At 48.7% G+C, this 27542-nt stretch overlaps 2 protein-coding genes and 2 non-coding genes across 11 annotated transcripts; 1 reads left to right on the top strand and 3 right to left on the bottom strand.

The window, feature by feature from the left end:
- Positions 1–29: 29 nt before the first annotated feature.
- RCC1 (regulator of chromosome condensation 1) lies at positions 30–27488 on the bottom strand. Of its 7 annotated transcripts, none has more exons than XM_054690993.1 (15): positions 27448–27488; positions 24981–26496; positions 15754–15888; positions 12022–12182; positions 10236–10293; positions 7777–7858; positions 7147–7212; positions 6110–6297; positions 5751–5930; positions 4437–4533; positions 4204–4326; positions 3571–3726; positions 3215–3334; positions 2737–2889; positions 30–964 (listed from the first exon to the last, which is right to left on the bottom strand). In XM_054690993.1, the coding sequence occupies exons 6-15, from the start codon at positions 7847–7849 to the stop codon at positions 789–791; spliced, it is 1332 nt and encodes a 443-aa protein (XP_054546968.1). In that variant the 5' UTR covers positions 7850–7858; positions 10236–10293; positions 12022–12182; positions 15754–15888; positions 24981–26496; positions 27448–27488; the 3' UTR covers positions 30–788. The 7 variants fall into 7 exon arrangements, with proteins under 7 accessions (XP_054546968.1, XP_037354426.1, XP_037354430.1 ...); XM_037498529.2 differs by lacking the exon at positions 12022–12182 and having other exon boundaries at positions 24981–25784; positions 26463–26496; XM_037498533.2 differs by lacking the exons at positions 15754–15888; positions 24981–26496; positions 27448–27488 and adding an exon at positions 13794–13967.
- On the top strand, positions 14690–23570 carry LOC119235292 (mitochondrial pyruvate carrier 2-like). Of its 2 annotated transcripts, none has more exons than XM_037498536.2 (2): positions 14690–14912; positions 22328–23570. In XM_037498536.2, the coding sequence occupies exon 2, from the start codon at positions 22383–22385 to the stop codon at positions 22770–22772; it is 390 nt and encodes a 129-aa protein (XP_037354433.1). In that variant the 5' UTR covers positions 14690–14912; positions 22328–22382; the 3' UTR covers positions 22773–23570. The 2 variants fall into 2 exon arrangements, with proteins under 2 accessions (XP_037354433.1, XP_037354432.1); XM_037498535.2 differs by having other exon boundaries at positions 14690–14981; positions 22328–23569.
- On the bottom strand, positions 25871–26072 carry LOC119237328 (small nucleolar RNA SNORA73 family). The gene has a single exon (XR_005123267.1). It is a non-coding gene; the product is annotated as a small nucleolar RNA SNORA73 family (small nucleolar RNA).
- Positions 26589–26791, bottom strand: LOC119237327 (small nucleolar RNA SNORA73 family). Its single transcript, XR_005123266.1, has one exon. It is a non-coding gene; the product is annotated as a small nucleolar RNA SNORA73 family (small nucleolar RNA).
- Positions 27489–27542: the final 54 nt, after the last annotated feature.

Below are 27542 nucleotides of genomic sequence, written 5' to 3'. Positions count from 1 at the left end.
ATTTGTTTATAAAGCCCTCCACCCTCGCCCCCCCCCCCCACGTCCTGCCCTGCAGGCAAAGCTTCTTTTCCAGATCCGGGGTCCTTGAAGTTGAGCAGGTTGCAAGGGTGGAAGAACAGGCAATGCCTGAAAGGCAGAATGCTTTGTGCTTCTGGGAAAAAGGCAGATTGGCTTCTTTCTTGATTAAGTGGACTTTGTTTTGTTTTTGCCCCATGCACACCTGTTGAGGGTCAACTATTTGGCTTGGGGTGGCCACAGCTGAGTAGCCTTGCCCCTTCTCCAGTTCCTCCAGGCATCGGTCCATGACAGCTGGGTCTGACTGATGACTACCCTTTGCCTGTGGACTCTGAAGGACAGGAAGAGTGGCACATGACTACAGTACTGAGCTTGATGGAGCTCCAACTTCGCAGTGTGGGCACCTAACCCCCAGGGGAGGAAGTTTTGGTTTTTGGTAGGTAAAACCAGGGTCAGCCAGGACCATGGGTGATGGATAAGGGAGAAAGGGGTAATCACATAGCTCTGAGCTGAGCAATGTTCCTTCAGGCAAAGCCCCCTATCCTTATATTGTGTCAATGCCCCTGGCCCCCGCCCCACCTTCATCCTGCAGGTCCCAGGATGACTCCAGAAAGGAGGAAGAAAAAGAGGAAAAGGATTCTGTTCTGCTGATGGGAAAAAGGCAGGAGATGACAGAGTACTCAGGGTTTGGGGAAGCCTGCTGGAATCTGTAGTCCTCATGGCTTTCCTGTTTCGGGAGGGAGGATGGGCGGGCCAGGCCCTCAGAGGCTTCATCAGCTCAGTTCCTTGTCCTTGACTAACAAGACTGTATGCTGGCCCCCACTGGACACAGATAAGACCACGCGGTTCTCCAGTTGCTTGCCAGTCATCTCTACTGGGCTCCAGGCATCCTCTTCCTGCCCGGTGCCCAGCTGATAGTTGGTGCCCATTCCCCAGGCAAAAACACGACCTGCAAGGGAGAGAAACGGGTGCAACTGTCTCCAGGATCCCAAGCCCCACCTTCCAGACTATTAAGAAGCCTCTGGGGCCTCCCTGGTGGAGCCAGGGGTTAAGATGCAGCACTATGAAGCTATCCGCAGCCACTACAGCATGAGTTCCATCCTTCACCAGGGAGGTGACCCACATGGCACAGCAGACCTCTCCGTCTAGCCTGCTAGTCCCCTCAGCAGTGTATTTCAGTCAGTGTGCCTATTCTGCTCCCCACTCTGTCTCTGGTGAATCCTCTCACCTCCCCGCATCTCCGGCCTGCACCCCAGCTCTTGTATGCATAAATAAACCTTAAAAAAAAAAAAAAAAAAAAAGCCGGGGACACAGAGATTTGTAAATTTTCATCATGGCCTGTAGCAGCCTGGTAATGTCCCAGGTTCTGGGAGTTCAGGGAAGCTAATTCAAGGAGATGATGGGGAAAAAAGAGCTTCGTCAACCAGAAACCACAGTCCTTACACACTGCCAAACACCTCTCGCTGCTTGTAAGCAAGGCATTCAAAGCCCTATGTGACTACCATTCCCCAGGCCCCTACACCACCCTCCATTACTAAGACAAGTCGCCTTTGAGACAACTCTAGATGCTTCTATGCCTGGAAAGCTCTTTGCTTATAAAGGACCACCTTCAAGGTTTGTGCAAGCCCCACTATCTCAGGAGATCACCTGAGATCAAGCATATCCACCAGGTCCAGACTTCTCATGCTACTGAGTCTTTTTTTTTTTTCCCTAAAAATTCTAAGTACAGCTTCCTGGGAAGCTGGTACATAGCAGATTGTAAATAAAGAGGTCACCATGGTGGAAAGCAAAGAACTAGAGTCTGGAGATAAGACTTCAAGTTGTATTGCCTGACTGAACCTCAATAACATACCCTCCCCTTTCCACAGAACCACCTTTATTAAAATCATTTGTTTACTCATTTTATTTATTTATTTTTTTTTTATAGCTTAGGTTTTATTTATTTATTTATTTTATTAGAGGCATGTTTTTTTTTTTTTTTTATTTTATTTATTTATTTGTTTGTACATGCACTGGGTACAGTCAGAAGCGCGGGAGGGCGAGAGAATTCACCAGAGCCAGAGCGGGGAGCATAGCAGGCAGACGGACCTAAGTACACTGCTGAGGGGAGCAGCGGGCGGCAGGATAGGTCTGCGTGCCATGTGGGACCCTCCTCTGGTGGCCGGGGAGCAGCCGGGGATCGAACCAGCGCCGCAGAGGCTGTGGGCAGCTTCGCAACCCAGCGCTCAACGACTGCGCCACCGGGGAGGCCCTGTTTACTCATTTTAAGTCCATCAAAGTTAGAACCTCTGAGAGTCAGGAAAAGCAACGTCATCAGAATCACTGCTCTCTGCCTCTCAGCTCCATCTGATGACACCAGAGGCTGCTAGGGAGTTTGGTGAGAATCACGACCCCTGGGCCTCCCTGGTGGCGCAAGGGGTTAAGTCTCAGCACTATGAAGCTATCCATAGCCACTGCAGCATGAGTTCGATCCCTGGCCAGGGAGCTACCCATATAGTGTAGCAGACCTTTCCTGACTTGCCCGCTGCTCCCCTCAGCAGTGCATTTCAGTAGATCCACCTGACCTGCTCCCCACTCTGTCTCAGGTGAATTCTCTCACCGCCCCCCACCCCTGCACCTCTGGCCTACACCCCAGTTCTTGTATGCATAAATAAATCTTTAGAAAAAAAATTCACAGCTTCCCCAAGCCCCCCATTAGAAAGACTGGGCAGCCCCACTCACCATCCTTGGTCACTGCATACCCCACAGAGGCCCCGCAAGCCACTGAGGAGACGGCAGGTAGCCTGGAGATGAGGGTTGGTATGCTCTTCTCCTCAGCACCCTCCCCGAGGCCTAGCCGACCATACTCAGCCCGGCCCAGGCTGTATGCTTTTCCTGTGAGAAGAGGGAGAAAGATGGGGAGATGCAGAGTGTGCTCCAGGTAGGCCAGGTGAGTCCCCGTAACTCTGAGAGTTTGTTCCCATGTCCTGGTGGTAAGGAGGCCTGTAGTGTCTCTTCCCAGTTTGGGGGGAGGCCTGGGAAAACAGTTCCATAGAACTCATATTTGGAAAATGCCAGGACTGTGGAGTACTGGGTTGATTAAGGCCCATCCTTGGAGCAGGGCCAGATTCCAAGGACCATGGTCTCACTACTAGTCTGGCTAGGCTTGTGTGCAAGGAACATTCCATCCCCCATCCAGAGGAGGACCTAGAGGTCCTACCTTCTGAATCCATGCAGACGGTGTGGTGCTGGCCACCAGAGAAGCCCACCCAAGATTTGGTGGAGTTCTTGAAGGACGTCAGGTTCTGGGGTACAAAGCAAGGTTCTGTGCCTGAGGTTCCTGGAGGGAAGGGCAAGATAGAGCTGTCATGGGTACAGTTGTCCAAGGACCTGCCCTCCTTCATGCCCTCCCACAGTGAGGCCCAGCCAGGGTATTTATATTCTCACTTTACAGATGACAAACTGGCTCTGAGGGGTTAGGTGGTCCCACCAAGGGTGCAAAACAAGTGAAGGGTAAAGCCAGGCTTGGAACCCAGGTGTTACTGGGCTATGCCTGATGCTGGGCTCGGGACTCACCAAGCTGATGGTAGTTGGAGAGGCCAAAGCCATAGACGTGGCCTTCACGAGAGATGGCAAAGGTCAAGTAGGCACCACAGAAGGCATCCTGGAATCTCACGTGACCCCCACTTCCCCTGGATTTCAGAATCACACATTTGGGAACCAGGAGTCGTTCTGCAGGCAGAGAAGAGGTCAGGGTCAGCGGCAAACACACATGGCCTCTCTCTGCCCTGAATCTGGTTCTCCTTCACTATTAAAGGCCTCAAAGGAAGGCTAAGCAGGAACTCCTCTCCCTATTTTACATGAGAGGAAACTGACGCCAAGAAACAAGTGCCTCAAATTCCAAAGCCGTAAGAGGTAACATTTACCTGGAACTTACCAGGTGCCACACATTCTCCTATTATTAACACCTTCTATGTTAACTTCACAACAACCCAGTGAGGTAGGTTTGGAGACGAAGAAACTATGTCCACAGCTAGTAGGGGTAGAACCAAGATGCAAAACCAGAGTAGCGTGGCTCTAGAGTGAATTCTTAACCACCGCAGGTCCCTCTGACACAAGCCTGAACAGACAACTCCTCCTGCTTTTCTTTGACTTTTACATGGGGGGTGGCTTGCCAAGTTGCCTGCCGGAAGGACCTAAGCCACCTACCAAGGCCCTGCCGGCCACCACGATTGGCAAATAACGCAGGCACACGGCCCAGCTGGCCCTGCTCCCCGCAGCCCAAAGTGTAGAGGTCGCCATCAGCTGTCAGCATCACCAAGTGGTCGTTGCCTGAGGGTGAGAGGAAGGCAGGGGATGCAGGGCTTGTAGGTAAGGCCCAGGCTGGGTTGGCCCCAGAACAAGGTTCCCTTAATTCCTGCCCAGAGTACCCCCAGTCTCACCTGAGGCCACTTTCACCACAGGCATACCCAGCTGCACCTGGACGGGCACCATGCTCTTCTTCATGGGCTCCAAGAGCCCAATCACACCATTATTGTCCTGGAAGGGAGGGGTAGAGAACCTATCAGCCAAGTGCAGGCTTACAGACAACCACAGAGCTGGAAAAGGGCACTGGTGCCAGATGGAGATATGGCCAATAGCCAGGCCACATACTGAAATACTTATAAACACAGTCATACATGCCTTTTATTTGTTTTAAAATAACAGGAGGGGGAGTGGATGGTAGGTAGGAGAGTGCAAACAAGTTGGCTACAAGCTGATAATTGCTGGGTTGAATAAATGGGGGTTCATTACTTTTATGTATTTGAAATGCTCCGTAAAAATATTTTATGGCCTCCCTGTTGGCACAAGGGGTTAAATTTCAGCACTGTGAAGCTATCCACAGCCACTGCAGCAGTCAGGGAGGTGACCCACATGACACAGCAGACCTTCCTGTCTTGCCCACTGCTTCCCTTGGCAGTGTATTTCAATAGATCCTCCCCACTCTGTCTGTGGTGAATCCTTTCAACCCCACACCTCTGGTCTAGACCCCAGTTCTTGTATGAATAAATAAATATTAAAAAAAAAATTCGGGCTTCCCTGGTGGTGCAGGGGGTTAAGACGCAATCTATGAACCTAGGTGCATACTGCAGCACGAGTTCGATCCCCAGCCAGAGAGCTACCCACATGTCACGGCAGACCTCTCCTGACTCGCCCGCTGCTCCCCTCAGCAGTGTATTTCAGTCAATCTGCCTGTTCTGCTCCCCACTCTGTCTCTGGTGAATCCTCTTACCACCCCCACACCTCTGGCCTGTACCTCAGCTCTTGTATGAATAAATCTTTAAAAAAAAATTCATTTCCCTCATGGAATTTCTGATGTGACAGTTCCCCTTCCTGCCCTTTCCTGCCATCCCCCAAAAAAAGTACAGATGAAGGTGGGAAAGGGGGGGTATGTTGAAGGTAGGGAGATAGGGAGATGGGTAAGGACAGCAAGTGAGTCTCCTGCATCAGCCTCAACCCAAAAGCATATTGGCTTACCCCCTTGCCAAGACACACACTCCATAACATCAGATTTGAGGAAACAGATGGTGGTGTTGACAGGCTTGGAAGAAGCAGCCAGAGACCTAGATTTGGGCCTGATCTCTGCCTCTGGGCCTTGATTTCCACTGGAAATCAAGACCATGGGGGCTCAGAGATGGGTTATCTTTGGGGCCCCAGCAATTAATTCTGCCTGCTAAGTCTCATGCACTTTCCAAAGAGAGGAGCCCCAGTCTTACCCGAAAGGAACCCCAGAGGAAGACACGACCATCCTCAGTGAGGGCTGCTGTGTGACTGTCTCCTGCTGACACCTGTATCACCTTCTCTTGCAGTTCCACTTTTCCAGGGACCATCTCTGAGCCCTCCACTGATGTGTCCCTTCCCAGGGCACCATCATCATTGCAGCCGAAGGAGTAGACCTGTGCCCAGGATATCCCCATCAGTGCAAGGTCTCGCCTCACAGTCCATTCATATCTAGGCCACACCCTGCTTGGTTAGCCAGCTCCATCTCCACAGAGATATGTGTGTGGCTCAAAAGTCCCATCCCAACCCCCCCAGCCCAGGGCTTGTCCAATCCTATGCCACCCACCCAACCTACCTGGCCACTTTTGCTTAGACACACAGTGTGCATGCCCCCAGCCTCGGCCTGCACAACGTCCTCCGGAATGGGGACCAGGGCTGGCTTCTTCCTCTCCATCACATTCTCGCCCAGCCCCAGCTGGCCCACGTCGCCCTGGCCCAGTGTCAGCACCAAGCCTGGTTCTGTGCTGTGGGACCTATGTGAGACTGAGGGGTGAAGAAGACAGTCCCTGAGTGTGTAGGATGATGGGAGAGTGGAGAGTCACTGCATCGGCTCTGGGATCACATGACCCGGGTTCAAGTCCCGGCTCTGCCACAGACCATTAGTATAACCTTTTGGAGCCTAAGTTTCCTGATATGTGAAATGAGGATCATGAAAGATTTAAAAGTGAGCACGTGATTAATGTGAGAAAGGAAATGGGAACAAGGAGACACTCTACATTGTGAGGTGAATCTGGGTGGGAGGGGAATATAGTGAGGACACAAGATGGTTTCCTGATGAAGTTCTGTCAGGAGCTTGGTCAACGCTGTGGGCTCAGATAGTGTCTACCATTCCTGATTGCTCATTCTACTAAAGTTAAATTGCTTTGTAGTGCCCAAATTAGGCACTATTTGGATCTTGTTTTATAGGAAAGGGAGTCTCAGGGACATTAAGTAACCTTTCCAGGGCCACAGAGCAAATAAGCCGCAGAGTCTGCACTGAAACCAAAGAACTACATGAGTCAGAGCAGAGCCCCTGGCTCTTATCCTCAGACTGTGATTTAACTTCTGGACACGTTCATAGAGGAAAACGGCCCCTTCTGCTCCTGTCTGGGGACAGGCAACTGAAAAAGTGGCGGCAGAGCTGTAATTGGCATGGAGGTACTGGGTATGCGGCACAGGGGCATCTGCTGGCCAGTGGCAGCTGCCGGTGCTCTGGGACAGTCAGTGGCATCCAGCCCCTCCACTGGGGGTGGTGGCATGGCTGCCAGGGCCTCTGCAGCTGCACAGAGGGTACACTGGGCAGGGAGCCACCTGGTCAGGTTTTCTGGTGAGGAGGGCTAGGCCTGCAGGCACCTTGGCAGGAGCTGGCGCCTGGAACGTGGCGGGAGACAACGGCCCTTGCTGCCTGGTTACGAGGGTCTGCAAAAGACAGACACTGTCTGAGTGTGGATCCACACTCCATGCTCTCAAATTAAGGGTGGATCACTGTCTTCCTTATGCCCCTCCAGAGTCCCAGGAGAGAGGAAACCACAGCCACCTCCCTCAGATGCTGCCAGGACACTATCTCATTTAATCCTCATAATAGCTCAGGAAGGCTGGTGCTACTCTCAAATCCATTTTATGAATAGAGTAGTCCAAGCTCAGTGAGGTTAAGTGACTTGCCCAAAGCTACACAGCTAGAAAGTGGCAGAGCCAGGACTGGAACCCAAGCCTAGAAGTCAAAGGTCCTAATCATAATGCATTACTGCCTGGGGCAAAGCCCTAGGTCTAGTGCTGTCTGAGTGCCTTTAGACAAGTCTCTGTCCCTTTGAGATCCTCAGAGGGTGGGGTTAAATGAGCTATATGGGAGACCCTCCAGTTAGGATGGTTCCCTGGAATTCCAGGCTCCTCAGCTTAAATGCCAGGGAGGAAGAAACCCAGCCCCAGATTCTGGGGGCTCCTACAAACCACCCATACCCAGTATAAAGGCCAAGGCCAACTTACTCTTCACCTTCTTGCTTTTGGGGAGAGCATCTTCTGGGGGTGACCTTTTCTTAGCTATGCGCTTGGGTGGCATCTTTCTATCCTGAAAAACCCAGACAAAATATTCCAAGTCACAAGTGGCAATCATTTTCCTGTTCTAATTAGACAATATTTACCAAAAACTGTATTTTAAAAAAAGGTGAGAGGAATTTTTCAGAATTTATCCCAAGAACAGAGTGGATATATGCAAAGATTATATATTCTTTACTGTAATCTTCATAACATTAAAAAAAACAACCAAAAGTGAAGCAACCCGTGAGCTCAACAGGAGGAGATTGGTATAGGCATGACAGGAATATGAAGCCCTTAAAAATGATACTTTCAGGGCCTCCCTCGTGGCGCAGGTGATTGAGCGCAGCGCTGTGAAGCTGTCTGCAGCCTCTGGCCGGCCCTGGAGCAACCCACATGGTGAGCAGACCTCTCCTGTCTCGCCCGCTGCTCCCCTCAGCAGTGTATTTCAGTCAGTCTGCCTGTTCTGTTCCCCGCTCTGTCTCTGGTGAATCCTCTCACCCTCCCAAGCATCTGGACTATTTCCGGGCTCTTGTATAAATAAATTAGATCTTTAAAAAAAAAATTGATAGGGCCTCCCCGGTGGCTCAGCGGTTGAGCGCTGGGTTGCAAAGCTGCCGTTAAGCCTCCGCGGCGCTGGTTCGATCCCCAGCTGCTCCCCGGCCACCGGAGGAGGGTCCCGCATGGCGCCAGACCTCTCCTGCCGCCCGCTGCTCCCCTCAGCAGTGTACTTCGATCCTTCTGCCTGCTCTGCTCCCCGCTCTGGCTCTGGTAAATTCTCTCACCCTCCCGTGCTTCTGACTGTACCCAGTGCTTGTATAAATAAATAAATTTAAAAAAAAAAGAAAAAAAAAATTGATACTTTCAGAGATTTATTGAATGGGAAGATGTTCACCATTACCAAGTGAAAAACAGCTCACCTTCTTATTTCCAACACACACATACATGTAGAAAAATGTGTGGAAGAAGGCCTCCTTGGAGGCTCAAGGGGTTAAGTCTCAGCACTATCAAGCTATGGGTAGCCACTGCAGCCCTGGCCAGGGAGGTGACCCACACGTCACAGCAGATCTCTCCTGACTTGCCTGCTGCTCCCCTCAGCAGTGTATTTCCCACTGTCTCCTCAATCCTCTCACTGCCCTGCACCCCAGTTCTTCTATGCATCAACAAATCTTTAAAAAAAAAAAAAAAGGCTGTCAAAGCCTGGGGTGCCCAAACTCTGGAGTTTACACTAGAATGGATGACTGCGGTCAGGGCTCTGGAACTACTCGGATGCAGAATTAGTATAGCATGCAGCACAGCCTGGAAGCTAGAATCTGGGCTCAGCTACTTTTTAACTGTCTGACCCTGGGCACATTTCTTTAATCTCTTCAGGATTCATTTTCCTCCTCAGTAAAACAAGAGTAATAGAACCTAGACCTTTTGATGTGTAATATTAAGAGCTAATACTGTATAGTAGTTGCATAGTTAGTGATCAACAAATCAATACTGCACTGATGTTATAAAGGCTAGGCCCTGCCCCAGGTGATGTTCAGCACGGCCCTGCAATCTAATCTAACCATCTTTCCTTCAGTTTACAGATGAGGGAGACTTTACCCAACCTACAAACAACACAAGAACTCCAAGAGCCCTTTTTTGGCTCAGGTGTGTGCCTAACCAGCACTGCCTCCCCACATTCTGCTGACTATCCAGAGGGAGGAGAACAAAGCACTAAAGATGGGAAAGTGGCCAAGGGACAGCCATGTAGGCTGAGCCTCTGCTGTCTGAGATGCTATAGGTTGTGACTGACCAAGGTGATTCTGATGAGGGGACAGTTCTGGGCTAAACTTTTATCTTCCTAGGGTGGGACTCCTCCCTTCCAACCTGCCTCTTGGAGATCCCTCTTCCCACACTATAATACACTCTTTGGGGTTAAAGGGAATTGGATTCACCTGCCAGAGCAGTGGCTTATTAGCCCCTGCTGCTGCTGCTGCTTCTTTTTTTTTAAGATTTATTTATTTGTAGAACTGCAGTGTAGGCCAGAGGTACAGGGGTGGGGTGAGAGGATTCACCAGAGACAGAGTAGGGAGCAGAACATGCAGTTCGACTGAAATACACTGCTGAGAGGAGCAGTGGGCAAGACAGGAGAGGTCTGCTGTGCCATGCAGCGGTGATAGCTCTGAGACTAAATCTCTAGGCCACTAGAGAGGCCCTATCTCCTGCTTTGTGACCACGGGTGGCCAGCAGCCCTCACTTCCCTGAGCGGTATCCACATCTGTCAGGGGGGATGCCAAGACTACTTCTCAGGGTTGCCACAGAGACTGAAGGAAATGTCTGTAAAGCACTTTGTAGTGCCAAACACACTCTAAGTACTCAACACAGGGCAGACTATTCATTCATTCCACAAATATATTTGTGTACTGAGTGCCTGTTACCTTCGTTTGGCTTTGGACCAGGTATAGCAACAGATACTGTTCTCACGGGGCTTACAATCTAGTGGGAAAGAAAAAAAAAAAGAGGCAGAAATATTACAGATGGTGCTGTGAGAGGGTTAAGGCAGTGTCGTGGTAAGAGAACAACTTTGGTTGCATGACAATTAGAATGTTTTAACACAATTAAGGTTAAAATGTTAACACTTATGTTATGACTATTTTACCACCATCACCACCACCACAACCAAAAGAAAACAATTGGGATGGGGAAGAGACTGGTCATAGAGGTGACAGTTCAGCTAAGACCTTAAGTGTGAGCAGGGGATGACCAGGATAAAAGCACTCCAGCAAACAGTGGGAAGTGTTTGGGGAGGAACCTGGAGAGGCCAGCATGCTGCAGCTGGAGAGCAAAGGGCCTAACGGGCTAGATCAGACGAGGCCCTGTAGAAAAAAGGCAGAAAAGTCTTAAGAAGAATGTCTCTACCATTTGCACTTTTTTTTTTTTTTTAAACAAATCTGTTTATTGAAAGAATCTGAATACCATTTGCACTTTTAAGTGCTTGTTCTGCCTACTGATAGAAAATGGAGTGGATTAGAAGGATGCTACAGCAGGCATCCAAATGAGATGATACTGACTTGCCTTGGCCTGAAGTAACAGAGAAAAGTAGACAAAATAGATCAATTTAATTTGCCAGTGGAGTAGATGTGGGGAGTAAGGGAGAGGGAGGACTCCAGAATGACTTTTGCATCCTAAAAAATCCAGGAGATTCTGGGGAGGCTTGGCCAAACACAAGAACTCCTAGGCTTTGGCTTAAGTGACTAGATGAATGAAATAGTTCTGTTAGTAAGATGGAGAACACCATGGGACAGATAGGACAGGCCTCAAGCTCCATTTTACCAGGTGTATTCATTAAGTCTGAGGTGCTTGGGCCTCATCAGGGAAGGGATGTTTCAGAGGAAGACCTGGATGGGCTAAGGGGTGTGGGATATAACATGTGTCCCTGGTAGACAGCTAGCATGCCTGACCAGGCTGGCAATCATTTCACTGTGTTCAGGGCCCTATCCTGCTAAAGACTAATCTCCCTACAGACCATCAGAGTGATCTGCAGTAGTCTGCTGTGCTGTGGAGGGAAAACATAGAAAAGAACTCACAAAAAGTTAAATGAAAAACAATTACATAGGCACATGAGGGCTGATGCAGGGTTGGCCCTGGGGAAGGCCTGGGGTGGACACAAAAATAAATATGAGGTGACTGGTATCATGGGGCACTAAAAACAATGAAAGTGTGTTGTTATAGACTGGAACCAGTGCCTCAACCACCTGCATTTTGGATGACATCTTGGGGTTTCTCACTGCAAGCTAGCCACACTGATCCCACTACGAGGAGAGAAACAGGCTAGAAAGGTGACCTATCTTACCCAGGACCAGAACAGGAAATCAAGACAAGTGGTCAGACACCAGAGCTGGTACCACACCCTTTAGGTACCTTTACCAAAAGGTAACGGTACTTTTGGCCTCACCCCTCCCCTCATCTGTCATACCCTGCCATGTCTTATACAGCCCTTGACTGCTTACAGTTTTCTCTACACCACTGTGCATTTCTATACTTTCCCACCCCTACCCACACCTCTACTCACATTTCAGAGCCACCCCCACTCATACATTTTCTTTGATCTCTTCCCCCATCCTAAATGAACCGTTCTCTTCCAGAGGAACTAGCACAGAGTTTTGGATGGTAATGAATTTACATGTCAATCCGCCACACCAATCTACTCTGTAAAATATGAACCTTTTTGGGGCACTGGTCACTCCTTGTGACTTTTTCTTCTAACAAGCTGAAGGTGGCACTGTCACTCCTATTTCCCAGCGGAGGGAACTGAGGTATAAGAAGTCAAAGTACTCGTCCAGGTTGACACAGGCAGTAGAGTCAGGAAAAGAATCCAGGTATAGCTGATTGATTAAAAAAAGAGAAAAAGGCCAGGTTGCTTACTGGGAGTCACGGCAGCCTTGGCAGGACTCCCCAAGGGGCTTGGGCAAACACAAGAGGCAGAGGGCAGCAGCCAGCTGAGGGAAAAGATGGTGAGACCCAGAGAGGGAAGACTAAGGTAACAGGGCCTGAGGGCCAGGAGGTAGAGCCACTGAAAGATAACGGGAAGGATGATGCTTACACACAACACAGGGCCATGGTGGAGAAAGCTCTGCCTTCAGAGGCCCGAGTTCTCTCTGAGTCTTAGAACCTTTCTCAAATGGAAGACTCTGGCGTTACAACATGCTGTCTGAGCAATCCTGGAGGTGGGGCAGTGAATGGATGACAGGGCACCTTTGCAAAGGTGGAGCCCTGCACCCTCTATTCACCTGTATGTCCTCTAGTGTACAAACCAGTCTTCTGTAGCTGCTCTGGGTGTGACTGCTCAACCACACAGTGCATGTCCAGGCTATTGTTCCTGCCCCCTCACCCTCAGACAGATAAACACAGCTCCCACCTCAAAGAACTGAGGTGAGACAAAGGGACACAGTCACAAATAATTCAGTTGGATAGTTAACTTTCACTGACAGGCACCAATGGTGCCCCAGCCTCTCCTAAAATGCTCATGCCTGCCCACTGAGGTGTCATCATCCTATTTTACAGAAAAGAAAGTTGAGGCTCAGAGGAAGTCCCCTCAGGTCACACAAGGTGACATGAAATCCTGTTTCCTAACCACTCCCCACCAGGGTCAGAGTTTCTCCCTTCTCCTTCAGCCTGGGCCTCAGTTTCCTGAAGGCAGACCAGACAGCCAGCCAGGGGCCATGTGTTCCTGCTGTGACCTCACCAGTCTCATTTCTGCAAAGGGAGATAGAGCCTCTCTGACTACAGCAGCTGTCTCAGCAACAACCCCCCCCCTCCAGCCTCCACCATGTCAGGAGGCAGAAGCTTGTCTGCCAGACTCATAGGTTGAATGATCTCTTTGTGAAAAGGGCTCCCAAGAGGGAAGGGAGAGGGGACCCTCTGTCAACAAACCTCTGCTAAACTCCTGTGCTGTGCCTGGCGGGGCTGGTATACTTCCTCCCAGGGCCCCTGGCTGGGTGTCCCCCTGGGGTACAGGGTTGTGCCTGGGCCTATGTGTATTTACTCTCTCTGTGGGGTAGGGAGGGGCGGGAGCTTCCAGCAGATTTCAGAACCACTGAGTCATGGAAATCACGGGATATTGGTACTTCTCACCTCTTGCCTCTTACCTTCATTTTACAGGTAAGGAAACTAAGGCTCAAAGAGATTTGGTGGCAGGCCCAAGGGTACCCAACTAGGAAAGTGCAAAACTGAACAGGATCTCCGCTCTTGAGATGTCAACTAATGCATCTTTCCAAATTCCACTCTGGAGGCCCTTTTTGGGTGAAGCCTCCCCGCCACCTCCATCCCACGCAGTGTTCTCACTGCAAGATCCAGCCCCGGCTCTACCACGTCGCCTTTTGTATCACAACACCTGTGCCCCCCTGCCTGGATCAGCCAAGCCCCCAACCCCTCCCCAGTCGGCCTCAGTAACTCTAGTCTTTCTTCAGAAAGCGCTTGTTCAAGAGTCACCTCACCTGCAAAGCCATTCCTGACCCTCCCGGGCAGGACTGGGTGGCCTCCCCAGAGTCACAGTAAAGCTCCACGCACTCAACTGAAGTGACTACACACTTGGTTCCAACACCTCAACTATGTGACGCCCGACGCGGGGGGCATCCCCGGGCTCCCTGGGCGCCTGGGCGCACTCAGTGGCCTTCCGCTGTGGCGCGCCCGGGTCTGCCCGAGGCGATCGGGAGCCACGCGGGCCCCTCTCCTCACAGGGCCCTGGAGGCGCAGCTCGGAGCCGCCGGCCCGGGAATCAGCCGTTGACAGATGCGTCTGCGGAGTTCGCGGGGCGCCTCTGCCGGGGGTCGGCAGCCCGGGCGCCTGCTGCCGCGGCGACTTCCTCCCCCGCGGTCGACCCCCAGCCGCTGCCCCGGAGCCGCGGAAGGCAGCCTCCGCCGGCCCGGGCTCTCCCCGGCCTGGCCAACCTTTCCCCAGACGCCTGCTGGACAAAACCACCTTCCCCGCTCCGGAAGCGCAGCCCCGCCTGGGCGGCCGGCCCCTGCCGGCGGGGCGCGCGGTGGCGCCCCCCGGGCCGGCGAGGTCGCTGCGGCCGCGCCCCCCGGCCGGCCGCGCTCAGGCCGTTTGAATCTCCCGCCCGCCGGCGCCGCGGGCCCGGCGTGAGCGGCGCGGCGGCGGCGGAGGGGCCGCGCGGCCCTCGCTCCGGCGAGGCGGGGCCGGGCCGGCGCCGGGCGCCCCGCGGGGCCCGGGACACGCGCGCCCGCACGCGCGCCTCAGGCGCCGGCTTCACGTGGGGCCGCGCCGCGCGGGGCGCGCGCAGTTAACCGCCCCCGCTCGCCACGGCCCGGCCCCGCGCCCGCCGCGGCCGCCCCGCGCGCCTCCCTCCGCCGGGACCCGCCGCCGGGAACCGCCGCGACCTACCTCCGTGCGGGTCGGCGACGAGGAACTCCTCCTCCCGCCCGCCGGCCGCGAACTGGCCCAGAGCATGCGCTCTGCGGGCCTCCGGCCTCGACCCCGGCCCGAAAGGAAAACAAAGAGCCCGGCGACCCCTGGCGACGTCCCCGGGAAGTGCAAGTGACGCTTCAGACCCGGGAGCTCCGGGCGCGCTCTCCACCCTGAGCGAGGTCCGCCAGGTGTGTGTGTCAGAGACCCCCAGATCCGGACAAGCGGGTTGACAACCAGGAAGACCACCTGAAGCCAGGGTCTGTTGGGGGAAAATCTGTTGTGGGAGGGGCTGTACGATGAAAATATACTTATCTTCCCTGCCCTCAAGAAAGCTTCCGACAGGGAAAGATGAGAAAACAGACTATGGAAAACACACAGGGCTGTGGTAAGGTTAGCCACAGAGGCATCTGGCTCAGCCTGGAACTTGAGAAAGGCTCTCCAAATTAAATCTAAGAGTGCAGGGCATGCTAGGAGATGCAGTCCTTGAGCGATGTGAGTCGGCCAAGGTCTGGCGGGAGCAGAGGCTGGAGGGGAGAGTCAGACCATAGACGCAGGGTCTTGTGTGTCTGTCCTGAGGCCACAGGATACTATGAAGGGTTGTGAACAGGGGGAATGAAAGGATCAGATTTTGTTTCTAGAGCAAACTGGAAGATGGACTTGAGGGGAAGGGAAGCCAGAGTAGGAGGGAGCAAGAAGGTGTGACAGAGGGTTGGAAGCTGGAGATTGGAAGAAGGTACCAGCAGACTACCCTCTGTCGTTCACACACTCATTTTTCAGGATGGATCCAAACAGATGTTTAGGATTCCAGGGGTTTCCTCAGGTGACCTCTCAGGCCATTTGATTGTGTCTGGGGGGTTCCCCAATCAGGTCTGTGACCTCTGCGGAAGGGTATTTTCTCCATTTCATATTGATTCTGAGACTTTGTTATACCTGAACTGTAGATGGACACTTTTAAGGATTATTTGCCAAATCATTTTCTTCTACTAGCAGGACTCACTCCAAACACTCCCCATTTTCAGGATTTCTTACCTGTCCAAATTTACCTCCGCCTCCATCACTGACTCCTTTTTTGGATGATATTCTGTGACATTTCTCCAAGTTTTAATTCTGGTATCTCTGATCTCTCTCTGCTGTCTTCCTCCAAGATCTTAGTCATTCACATGGCTTGATATAATTATAAAAATGATTATTATCACCGATTTTGTAAAAACCCTTGCTTAGTTAAGTATAGAAACATGTCCATCCATGTCAACTAATTCTATTCCTCACAGAAACCTCATGACAATTGAAAAAAAGAGAAAAATTGGATTCAAAGAGATTAAGCCAGTTTTTTAGGGTCAGCATACAGATGGTGGAAGGGGACTAGACCTTTGCTTGTTCAGGCTGAGCCATCATCCTTTAACTGAGAGGGCAGCCCATAGGGTCTGGGTCTGCCCTCTGACCAAAGTTCTAGCTTCTCTCTAAATCAAAGTGAAGCCCTGACATAGAAAATAAAACTCATTTCCCGTGGACCTAGACTCTCCCCCAGCTTTATTCTTCCAGCCAGGGTTAAAATTCTCAGATAAGTACAGGTTCAAACCCTAACTTCTTTTGATTGTTTCTTCTCTCCTCTTCATGTTGCTATTTCTTCCCTCGGGACTAAAGCACCACTCTCCTGGCTTCTGTTCTTGTTCCTTAACCCTTCACCTGCATTTCACTCCACTTACCCCAGCTAGTTTCCCTCAATCATGGCTGTGAGACTTTGCTTAGAAATTTTTTAAGATTCAGATATTTCGTTAGTGCTATGCTTGGACTTGAGACTGCAAGCCCCAAGCCGTTGATTTCCCATTTCCCTCTCAGTCTCTGCACTGTTGTCTGAAGGTACCTATGTTCATTCCTACCTTCTCACTTTCATTTGGACTGTTCTTCCTACCAGGTGCCTTCTATCCTAACTGCACTGAATTTGTTTTTTAAAGATTTATTTATGCATACAAGAACTGGGGTACAGGCCAGAGGTGCGAGTGGTGAGAGGATTCACCAGAGACAAAATGGGGAACAGAACAGGCAGACTGACCGAAGTACTCTGCTGAGGGGAGCAGCAGGCAAGGCAGGAGAGGTCTGCTGCATCACATGGGTAGCTCCCTGGCTGGCCAGGATTGAACTCATGCTGCAGAGGCTTTGGATAGCTTCACAGTGCTGTGCTTAACCCCTGGTGCCACCAGGGAAGCCCTGCACTGAAATCTTGATATATTTAAAGCCCAATTCAGGGGCCTCCCTGGTGGCGCAAGGGGCTAAGACACAGCACTATGAAGCAATCCGCAGCCACTGCAGCACAAGTTTGATCCCGGCCAGGGAGGTGACCCAAATGGCACAGCAGACCTCTCCTGTCTTGGCCGCTGCTCCCTTCAGCAGTGTATTTCCATCAGTCTGCATGTTCTGTTCCCTACTCTGTCTCTGGTAAACCCTCTTACCCCCTCATCTCTGGCTGTACCCCAGCTCTTACATGCATGAATAAATAAAATCTTTAAAAACAAATAAAGCCCAATTCAGTCACCAAAACTATGACACCTCCCTTGGTCCCACTTAATCTTTTTCTTCTCAGAATCCAATTATTGATTTTAATTTTTTCACTCTATCATTATTTTATCTTATTTATTGGACATGAGCCATAGTAAGTAGAGCAATCAGTTAAATCTGATCCAGAATGTACAGATGATAAAAGTGAAGGACATTAAAAATTATGCATGTAGGGCCTCCCCGGTGGCGCAGCGGTTGAGCGCTGGGTTGCGAAGCTGCCCGCGGCCTCTGCGGCGCCGGTTCGATCCCCGGCTGCTCCCCGGCCGCCGGAGGAGGGTCCCACATGGCGAGCAGACATCTCCTGCCGCCCGCTGCTCCCCTCAGCAGTATACTTCGGTCCTTCTGCCTGCTCTGCTCCCCGCTCTGGCTCTGGTGAATTCTCTCACCCTCCCGTGCTTCTGACTGTACCCAGTGCATGTATAAACAAAAACAAACAAACAAATAAATAATAAATAAATAAAAACATGCCTCTATAAAAAAAATTTAAAAAAAAAGTTAAAAAAAAAAAAGTTATGCATGGGGCCTCCCCGGTGGCGCAGCGGTTGAGCGCTGGCTTGCGAAGCTGCCCGCAGCCTCTGTGGCGCCGGTTCGATCCCCGGCTGCTCCCAGGCCACCGGAGGAGGGTCCCACATGGCGCGCAGACCTCTCCTGCCGCCCGCTGCTCCCCTCAGCAGTGTACTTCGGTCCTTCTGCCTGCTCTGCTCCCCGCTCTGGCTCTGGTGAATTCTCTCACCCTCCCGCGCTTCTGACTGTACCCAGTGCATGTATAAACGAAAACAAAGAAAGAAAGAAAGAAAGAAAGAAAGAAAAACATGCCTCTATAAAAAAAAAAAAAAAAAAAGTTATGCATGTAGTACATAAAATCAAAAGTTTAAGTAGACAGGAAAAATGTAAAATGACTCACTGAACTTCTCAACAATATCTAAGATGACAAATACACTGGCTGTGATTAACAGTAGATTGGATATTGCAGAAGAAATGGTGAAATTGATGGCAACACTTGAACTTGATAGCAATAGAATCTATCAAAATGACAGAAAAAGAAATTTAAAAAAAATGTAAAGAGCATAATTGAGCTATGAAATAACTGTAAGTGGCCTAATGCATTGGTAATTGGAGATCCTGAAAAAGAGGAGGAGGTGGGGACAGAAAATATATGTAGAAATAATGGTTAAAAAGTGTCCAAACTATAAACCTACACGCCTGCAATGGTTAATTTTATGTGTCAACATGACTAGGCTATGGAACCAGTTATTTGGCCTAACACCAGTCTACATGTTGCTGGAAAGCTGTTTTGTTTTGTTTTGCTTTTTAAAGATATTATAACCTTTTAATCTGTACACTGTGAGAAAACAGATTACCCTCTAGGATGGATGGGCTTTATCCAATCAGTTGAAGTCCTCAAGAGAAGGATTTGGGCTTCAAGACTGCAATGTCAATTTCTGCTAGAATTACCAGCCTGCTTACCTGCCCTACAGATTTCATACTCACCAGCTCTTCAACTACCTGAATCAGCAGTTTCTTAAACTATCTATCTCTTTCTGTCCTTCCATCTACCTTCCATCCTTCCATCCAGCCATCTATCCACATTTATCCTATTGGGTTTGTTTTCCCGGAGAAACCTAATACAAACTCCATTAAGCTCAAGCACAAGAAATGCAGCACATTAAAATCAAATCACTTAAAACCAATGACAGGCAATCTTAAAAAGCAGGGCCTCCCAGGTAGCGCAGCGGTTGAGCGCTGGGTTGCGAAGCTGCCCGCGGCCTCTGCGGCGCCAGTTCGGTCCCCGGCTGCTCCCCGGCCACCGAAGGAGGGTCCCACATGGCGCGCAGACCTCTCCTGCCGCCCGCTGCTCCCCTCAGCAGTGTACTTCGGTCCTTCTGCCTGCTCTACTCCCGGCTCTGGCTCTGGTGAATTCTCTCGCCCTCCCGGCTTCTGACTGTACCCAGTGCATGTATAAACCAAACAAACAAACAAACAAATAGATAAATAAGACATGCCTCTAGAAAATTAAAAAAAAAAAAAAAAAAAAACCAATGACAGGCAATCTTAAAAAGCAGTCATAAAAAGTCATTTTCATGTAGACAAGAATAAGACGAAGATACAATGCAACATGTTATCCACAGTGGAACAAAACAAGGATACAGTGCAAACAAGAAGAGAATGAAGTAATAATATCTCTAAAGGACTCCAATGAAATTATAACCAGTAAAGGGACTCCCTGGTGGCACAGAGCTGTCTGCAGGGCAGGTTCGATTCCCACCCATCCAGGGAGAAACCCACTTGGCGTGGCTGACCTCTCCTGCCTCACCTGCTGCTCCCCTCAGCAGTGTCTTTGTTCCGTCTGCCTGTTCTGCTCTCTGCTCTGTCTCTGGTGAATTCTCTCACCCTCCTGCACCTCTGACCTATACCACAGTTCTTGTATAAATAAATAAATCTTAAAAAAAAAATGTAACTAGTAAGGTATAGCCAGCAAAAGTATCCTTCAAAAAATGTTGGAAAAAAAAATGGTGAAACTAAGATTCTTTCTGAACACACACAAGCTGAAAGAATTCATTACCAGTAGGCCTACAATAAAAGAAATTTTTTTAAAAAGATTTATTTTTATTTCTACAAGAGCTGGGGTACAGTCCAGTGTCGCGGGAGGGTGAGAGGATTCGGCGCGCAGACCTCTCCTGCTGCCCGCTGCTCCCCTCAGCAGTGTACTTCGGTCCTTCTGCCTGCTCTGCTCCCCGCTCTGACTCTGGTGAATTCTCTCACCCTCCTGCGCTTCTGACTGTACCCAGTGCTTGTATAAATAAATAAATAAATAAATAAATAAATAAATAAATAAATAAATATTTAAAAAAAAAAAAAAAAAGAACAGGCAGACTGATGGAATACACTGCTGAGGAGAGCAGTGGGCGAGACAGGAGAGGTCTGCTGCGCCATGTGGGACTCTCCCTGGCCGGCCAGGAATCGAACCTGCACCGCAGAGGCTGCGGACGCATCCCAGTGCTGCGCTCAACCCTCTGCGCCACCATGGAGGCCCAATAAAGGTAATGTTAAAGGAAGACCTTTGGGCAGAATGAAAATGGTACCAGATAAAAATATGGTTCTACATAAAGGGATGAAGAGGTCTGGAAATGTAACTATATGAGTAAATATCTATGTTTTTTTTCTTTTTAAACCCTTCAAAAATGACAACTGCCTATTTAAGCAAAAATAATGTATTGTGGATGTTATAATGTATATAGATATTGTATGACAACTATAACAAAGAATATGGGGTTCTCATAAGTGAGATGACAAAATATCAGTTAAATATAGACTCTGATAAGGTATAAATTCTAAAGCAATCACAAAATAGTTATGGCTAGTAAGCCAACAAGGAAAATAGATTGAATAAAAAAGACTAAATTTTTAAAAAGCACAGAAAAGAGAGGGCAAAAGGAACAAAGAACAGATGAAACAAAACCCAAGAAGATGCAAAGCTAAGCACATTAATTAAAAATAAATATGGTCTAAACATTCTAAAAGGCAGATGTTGTCATAATAAAAAAAAAGCAAAACCAACTACACACTGCCTACAAGAAACACACAAATAGGTTAAAAGTAAAAAGGTAGAAAAAGACATTCTGTGTTAGGGCCTCCCTGGTGGTGCAAGGGGTTAAGCACCGCACTATGAAGCAATCCACAGCCTCTGCAGCTGGCCAGGGAGAAACCACATGGTGAGACAGACCTCTCCTGGCTCGCCCACTGCTCCCCTCAGCAGTGTATTTCAGTCAGTCTGCGTGTTCCACTCCCCACTCTGTCTCTGGTGAATCCTCTCACCTCCCCCCACCCCCGCCCCCGCATCTCTAGCCTGTACCCCAGCTCTTATATGCGTAAATAAATAAATCTTAAAAAAAAAAAAAAGACATTCTGTGTTAACAGTCAAAAGAAAGTTGCACTGGCTAATTTAATAGCAAAGTAGATTTTATTTTATTTATTTTTTTTTTTTAAAGATTTATTTATTTATTTATTTATACAAGCACTGGGTACAGTCAGAAGCGCGGGAGGGCGAGAGAATTCACCAGAGCCAGAGCAGGGAGCAGAGCAGGCAGAAGGACCGAAGTACACTGCTGAGGGGAGCAGCGGGCGGCAGGAGAGGTCTATGCGCCATGCGGGACCCTCGCCCTGTGGCCGGGGATCGAACCGGCGCTGCATAGGCCGCAGGCAGCTTCGCAACCCAGCGCTCAACCGCTGCGCCACCGGGGAGGCCCCAAAGTAGATTTTAGAGTGTCATTGAAATGATGGTAATTTTATGACAAAGGAATCATCAAAATGCACTATCCTAAACATATATGCTATGAACAGAGCTTCAAAATACATAGCAAAAACTGACAGAACTTTTAATAGACAAATGGAAGATATCAATATCCTACTTTTTTTTTTTTAAAGATTTATTTATTTATACAAGCACTGGGTAAAGTCAGAAGCGCGGGAGGGTGAGAGAATTCACCAGAGCCAGAGCTGGGAGCAGAGCAGGCAGAAGGACCAAAGTACACTGCTGAGGGGGAGCAGCGGGCGCAGGAGAGGTCTGTGCACCATGTGGGACCCTCCTCTGGTGGCTGGGGAGCGGCTGGGGATCCAACCCGCGCTAAAGAGGCTGCAGGCAGCTTCGCAACCCAGCGCTCAACTGCCGTGCCACCGGGGAGGCCCTCAATATCCTACTCTTAATCGTTGATGGAACAAGCAGGCAGAAACCAGCAAGTAGATAGTATAACACATTCAACTAATTTGTTGATTGACATTTATGGAATACCCTTCTTCACATTCACCTTGCTTTCTTTAAAATACACGTCCTTTCCAAGTGCACATGAAACATGTACCAAGATAGACCATATTCTGGGATATAGAAAAATCTCAACAAATTTAAAAGCTCTAGCCAGCTCAGCTTTCTCTCAGCCTGGGCCCTTGGGCAGCTCACAGTGGGGAGGCTGAATGGAAGGGTACCCTAAGGGAGGGGACGGAAGGTGCTGTGACTGGGGAAAGTGACAAGCTGCTTTTCATTGCCAATCAGGGACAAGGACACGGCCACCCTCCCACTTGCTGCCCACGAACTGTCATTTGTGAAGATGTCAACTGCTGGTGGCTCCCGAGGCCTGAGGGCCACCTACCACCAAGTCCTGGATAAAGTGGAGCTCTTGCTACCAGAGAAATTGAGACCATTTTACAACCACCCAGCAGGTCCCAGAACCGTTTTTTTCTGGGCTCCAGTTATGAAATGGGGATTAGTGTGCGCTGGATTGGCTGACTTGGCCAGACCTGCAGAAAAACTTAGCACGGCTCAATCTGCTGTTTTGATGGCTACAGGGTTTATTTGGTCAAGATACTCTCTTGTAATTACTCCAAAAAATTGGAATCTGTTTGCTGTTAATTTCTTTGTTGGGTCAGCAGGAGCCTCTCAGCTCTTTCGTATTTGGAGATATAAACAAGAACTAAAAACTAAAGCACACAAAAAATAAAAGTTCCTGACCACTCAAGCAATGAAGATGTGAATTTAGTCACTGGGACCCAATTTGATTAACTAGTTATTTGATGAAGTTATGCTAACTGTGCCAACACTTGTAAGGTATTGAAAAAACATGTAACTGTAATTGGTAGCTACTACTTGATTAAGTAAATAGAAAAATAAAGCAAACTTTTCAGACTCTATAGAGATGCAGATCTTCAAAATCCACCCTGTGACCCTGGATAGGTAAGAGAATCTTTGTCTTCCTTTTCTAGAATGGATTTAATCAAAGACCCTACACTGTATTGGGCTGTTGTAAGGATTAAAGAATGCATAATGCATGGTAAATTCTTATCAAATGTCAAGTACTATCATAAAGATGTGGGTTCCATCCACTGGAAAGGGGTGAGAGGAAATCAATGCCAGGGGCTCTTGCACCCCAGGAAACTACTCATCCCTGCTTCAGTATTTCCCAATCAAATAAAGCCACACGTTTATAATTCATTACAACTGTTTTATGGAGTAGTGGTTACATTAGCTTCATAAAAAAGTTCTGTAGCTTAAACCTGGCAGAAATGGTATTGCTATCACCTCAATTTGAGGTGACAGGAAGTAGGTGAAGCAGAGATTCTGTAGTCCATTGTCTTGCTCAGACCCATGCTCAACCACTTTTATGTAACTTGGACACATTGAACTCCAACTTGTTTACTCATGTGCAAACTGGGCAGAGAATCTCCTTCACAGAGGGGTGTGGAATAATGAAATACGCATCTAGTAATCTTACCACTTTCTAATTCAATTAGTATTTCACATGATTTTGGAATAAAGTTCAAATCCTAGTTCTGCTATTTAAGAGTCATTTTGGACAAGTTACTAATCCTTCAAAATCCCTTTTTTCCCCCCAGAGAGTTAGGGTGGTTGAATGAGAAAACCCTGCTTTAGTAGTAGAGATAGCTTCAAACTATTCATCCGACAAAAAAATTTATTGGAAACCAATCCCGTTTGAAAAGCCAGATAAACTCAATATACTTATGAGACTATAACTTTCCACAAATATTCTCATTACAACCCCACCATAGCTAATTTTTTCTAACTCATTTCTCTGGCTGAGGAATTTAAATACAAAGTGGCTTGCCAAGATCACATCAACAGCAAGTTAGTACTATCAAGATTCAAACCCAGGGCCTCTCTGGTGGCACAGCCGTTGAGTGCTGGGCTGCGGCCCGCTGCTCCCCTCAGCAATGTACTTCATCTTGTCTGCCTGTTCTGCTCTCTGCTCAGGTGAATTCCCTCACCCTCCCGCGCTTCTGACTGTACCCAGTGCTTGTATAAATAAATCTTTAAAAAAAAATTCAAACCCAGTCAGTCTCACTCCAAGTTTGGCAATGGGTATGTTGGCACACATAGGGTTAAAAAAAAAAAAGGATCCTGGGCCTCCCCGGTGGCACAGAGGTTGAGCGCTGGGTTGCAAAGCTGCCAGCGACCTCTGCGGCGCCGGTTCGATCCGGCAAAACAAACAAAACAAAATAAATAAAAAAAAAATGCCAAAAAAAAAAAAAAAAAAGGATCCTAAGAGCCTGTTCAGAAAAATGTCTATAGGCAAGTTCCTTGCAAGCTTATTTAGCAAAGGGGTCATGACAGAGCACCTGCTGAGAGCTTTGTTTCAGCTAATTTAGATAATTGGGAAGACAAATGCATGTTCCTTTCTGCCCAGCTTTAGATAACCAGCTCAATCCTTAAGATTTCCTTGGAAATTATAAACTTTCTGATCATAGGGAAAAAGCCAACACTACTCATTTTACTTGAGCTCCTCTCCAAAGACATGTGGAAATGACACCAAGAGAAAGAAAACACTGATCATAGGAATAGAAAGGTCAACAGGACCTGGCAGCAGTTTCCATTCTTTGGAGATAGCTTTGGGCCATTTGCCTTTTCTGTTCTTGGGTTTTCCCAAAGTAGGCTAGACCAACAACCTGAAGTGTGATTAACATGCCAAATGCATATAGTATTAATAATTTCAACACTACTCCTTGGAACCCAATCCTCTCCCAGGTGCTGCTTCACATTTGTGGCTAGAGTAGAACTAGCCCATTCTCATACTGTGGCCCCAATATACATCACCCCAAAACCCACGCCCAGACAGAAATTTGTCCCTGATGGCTTAATTGGACTGCTCCACCTCCCCCTCGTCCATTTAGTCCCACTAGGGATATAAGAGTACCTTCTAGATGGTTTCCCGCTAACTCCCATCCTTCAGGGTCTTAAGACCTCCTTTTAATGTTAGCACCCTGCACAGGGGGGAATGACAACACTTCCATTGTGACTCTATCTCACATCACTTGTAGGTTGGTCCGGCTTTTTACCAGGCTAAAGCACCACTTGGACACAGAAATAGATCTAACATTTATAATGGAAATCTACCTGTTCCCAATTTAATGAACTAGGAATCAACATACTGTTTATCCAGGAAATAGAAACCAATCAGAATCTTGAAAAGCAGTTCAACACTTTGACTTATGCCATACATCTCCACACACAAAGAAACCACAAAACTGTACACAGTAATCTTTATTGTAATTCATATACATAAGAAACTGGCAGATGTTCTTAATACAAGGCAGCTAAGAATTTCATGGACACATTTTCTATTAATGCAGCTTAAAAAAACCACTGAGAAAGGCAAAAACTAACATATGTCGTCATGCACAACTTTTTACCCCATCAGTACTCTGAAAGTGTCTCTGGGCCTCTCAGGTGGAAGTACTATAAATAGACTCTACTTACCAAGGGTCTTCTTGAAGTCCTTAAACATTTCAAGGGGCACAGGAGGAATAGAACGTTCTACTAATCTAGAGGGAAAGGTGTGGTTCTGTGGCTAATGCAGTTCTAACCCATTCCACTCTGATATAGTCTTAGGAGTCTAATGTTGCTGATCTTTTAATCTCCCAAGTCAATTCTACCTGCCAAATAAAGCAGCATCCACAAGCATTAAGAGCAAACTGAAACGTGAGGTTCCTCTTCTCTCCTAAATGGAAACAAAAACCAAAAAAACCCCAGGAAGATTAGGATTCTATTTACAATCTTTCTTAAACGTAAAAATTTTAGTACATTAGATGTTTCCTGCATGGTTTGTCTCCTCAGTCATAGTCCAGCGGACTCTGAGAAGCTGTAGGAATATGCAGGCGCAGACTAGAGCCCAGCTTTATCTCCAACGTCGTGGAAAGGGACTATACATCATGGGGCAGTGCCCTGTGCTCCCGTTCGCCACCTGGACAGAGCCCCGGAGAGCGACCTCCCGGGGTATCCACGTTGGAACACCCAGCTAAAGTGCATTAACAAACATCAAACATCCCTGATCACCATCACATTTGCCATCCCCCACCACGGGCAATTAAGATTTATATAACCCATATCACTGCAGCCAGGCAATTAGCAAAGAGTTATTGTTATGGTACTTAACAGACTATTTAAGAATAATTTCTCCCCATATGGTCATACTAGTAAAAGCTCTATTTTAGCAGTGTTACTCTATAAAACCCAGCCTCCTCAAACTCGAGCATAAATCTAACTACAGACATGCCCACAGAATAGCAGCCAAATCCATATCTGGGTGTATTTAACAATATAAGTGTTTTCATAAGACTGAACTCACAATGAAATCTTATTCAAAATACCGACAAACAATCCTAAAGCATTTACTTACCTCCAAGTCAGGGTATTTGGTATCTTGCACAGCCCTGCAAAAACAAGATAAGGACTTAAACCCAGCTATCCAAAACCGATGAATCCCAAATTTTGTTTGCATCAACCTAAATCCAGACTGTGCTGAAGTTGTTTCCTGCATGGTTTGTCTCCTCAGTCATGGTCCAGAGGACTCTGAGAAGCTGTAGGAATATGCAGGCGCGGACTCAGGGCCCAGCTTTATCTCCAACGTCGTGGAAAGGGACTATACATCATGGGGCAGTGCCCTGTGCTCCCGTTCGCCACCTGGACAGAGCCCGGGAGAGCGACCTCCCGGGGTATCCACGTTGGTTACAGTACACGGTACATTGCACGAGAAAGCAGTTTAATTCAGCTGGTAGCTGAATGACACCCTATGTAGGAAATTATTCTGGATTCCCATTAATTATCAGCGAAGTTACAGGTCCAAGATCTATCAGCAATCAGGTGCCAGTGAAGAACGCAGGTAACCGGAACTTATCCAGAAACCTCCCCAGGTGAGAAACACACTGCCCAAGACACGTTAAGTCGACACGGACAGTAAGCTTTATCTGCAGTCCTAAGGCAAGTGGCAGCGTAATAGAGCAGCCATTTTCAGAAAAAATCGAATCCTGCATGAATAAAACGTCCTGCACCCAGCTGCGGCCGACGAGTCACCTTGAAGGCAGAGAACACGGGCTTCAGGGGCAGCAGCGGAGGGTGGGCAGGGGCCGGCGCACTCGGCGTCCAGGCGCGCGCGGCAGCAGCCCCCGGGTCTCGGCACGCGCCGGCCGGTTATGGTCCAGGCCCGGGGCGCGCTCGGCCTCCGGGGCCACGTCCCGCCAACCGCACGTGCAAGTGCAGCCAGCACGAACGCTGCTGCTGAAAACGGCTTTTTCAAACAGTAACGATCCCCAAAATCAGGACTGTTATAAGACCCGGTTCGCTAAACCCAAACCCAGAGAACTACAGAGGTGCCTAACACTCACCGCACAGCAGCCCAGCCCAGCGCAGTGCTCTCCGCAAAAGACTGAGCTGCGCCCGAGCATCCGTATTTATACCTTCCGAAGCGCCAGGAAGTCAA

The sequence above is a fragment of the Talpa occidentalis genome, unplaced genomic scaffold, assembly GCF_014898055.3.
Source record: "Talpa occidentalis isolate TD23 unplaced genomic scaffold, MPIMG_talOcc4v2.1 talOcc4.9, whole genome shotgun sequence".
NCBI lineage: Eukaryota > Metazoa > Chordata > Mammalia > Eulipotyphla > Talpidae > Talpa > Talpa occidentalis.
This window is presented reverse-complemented; position numbering and strand designations above follow the sequence as displayed.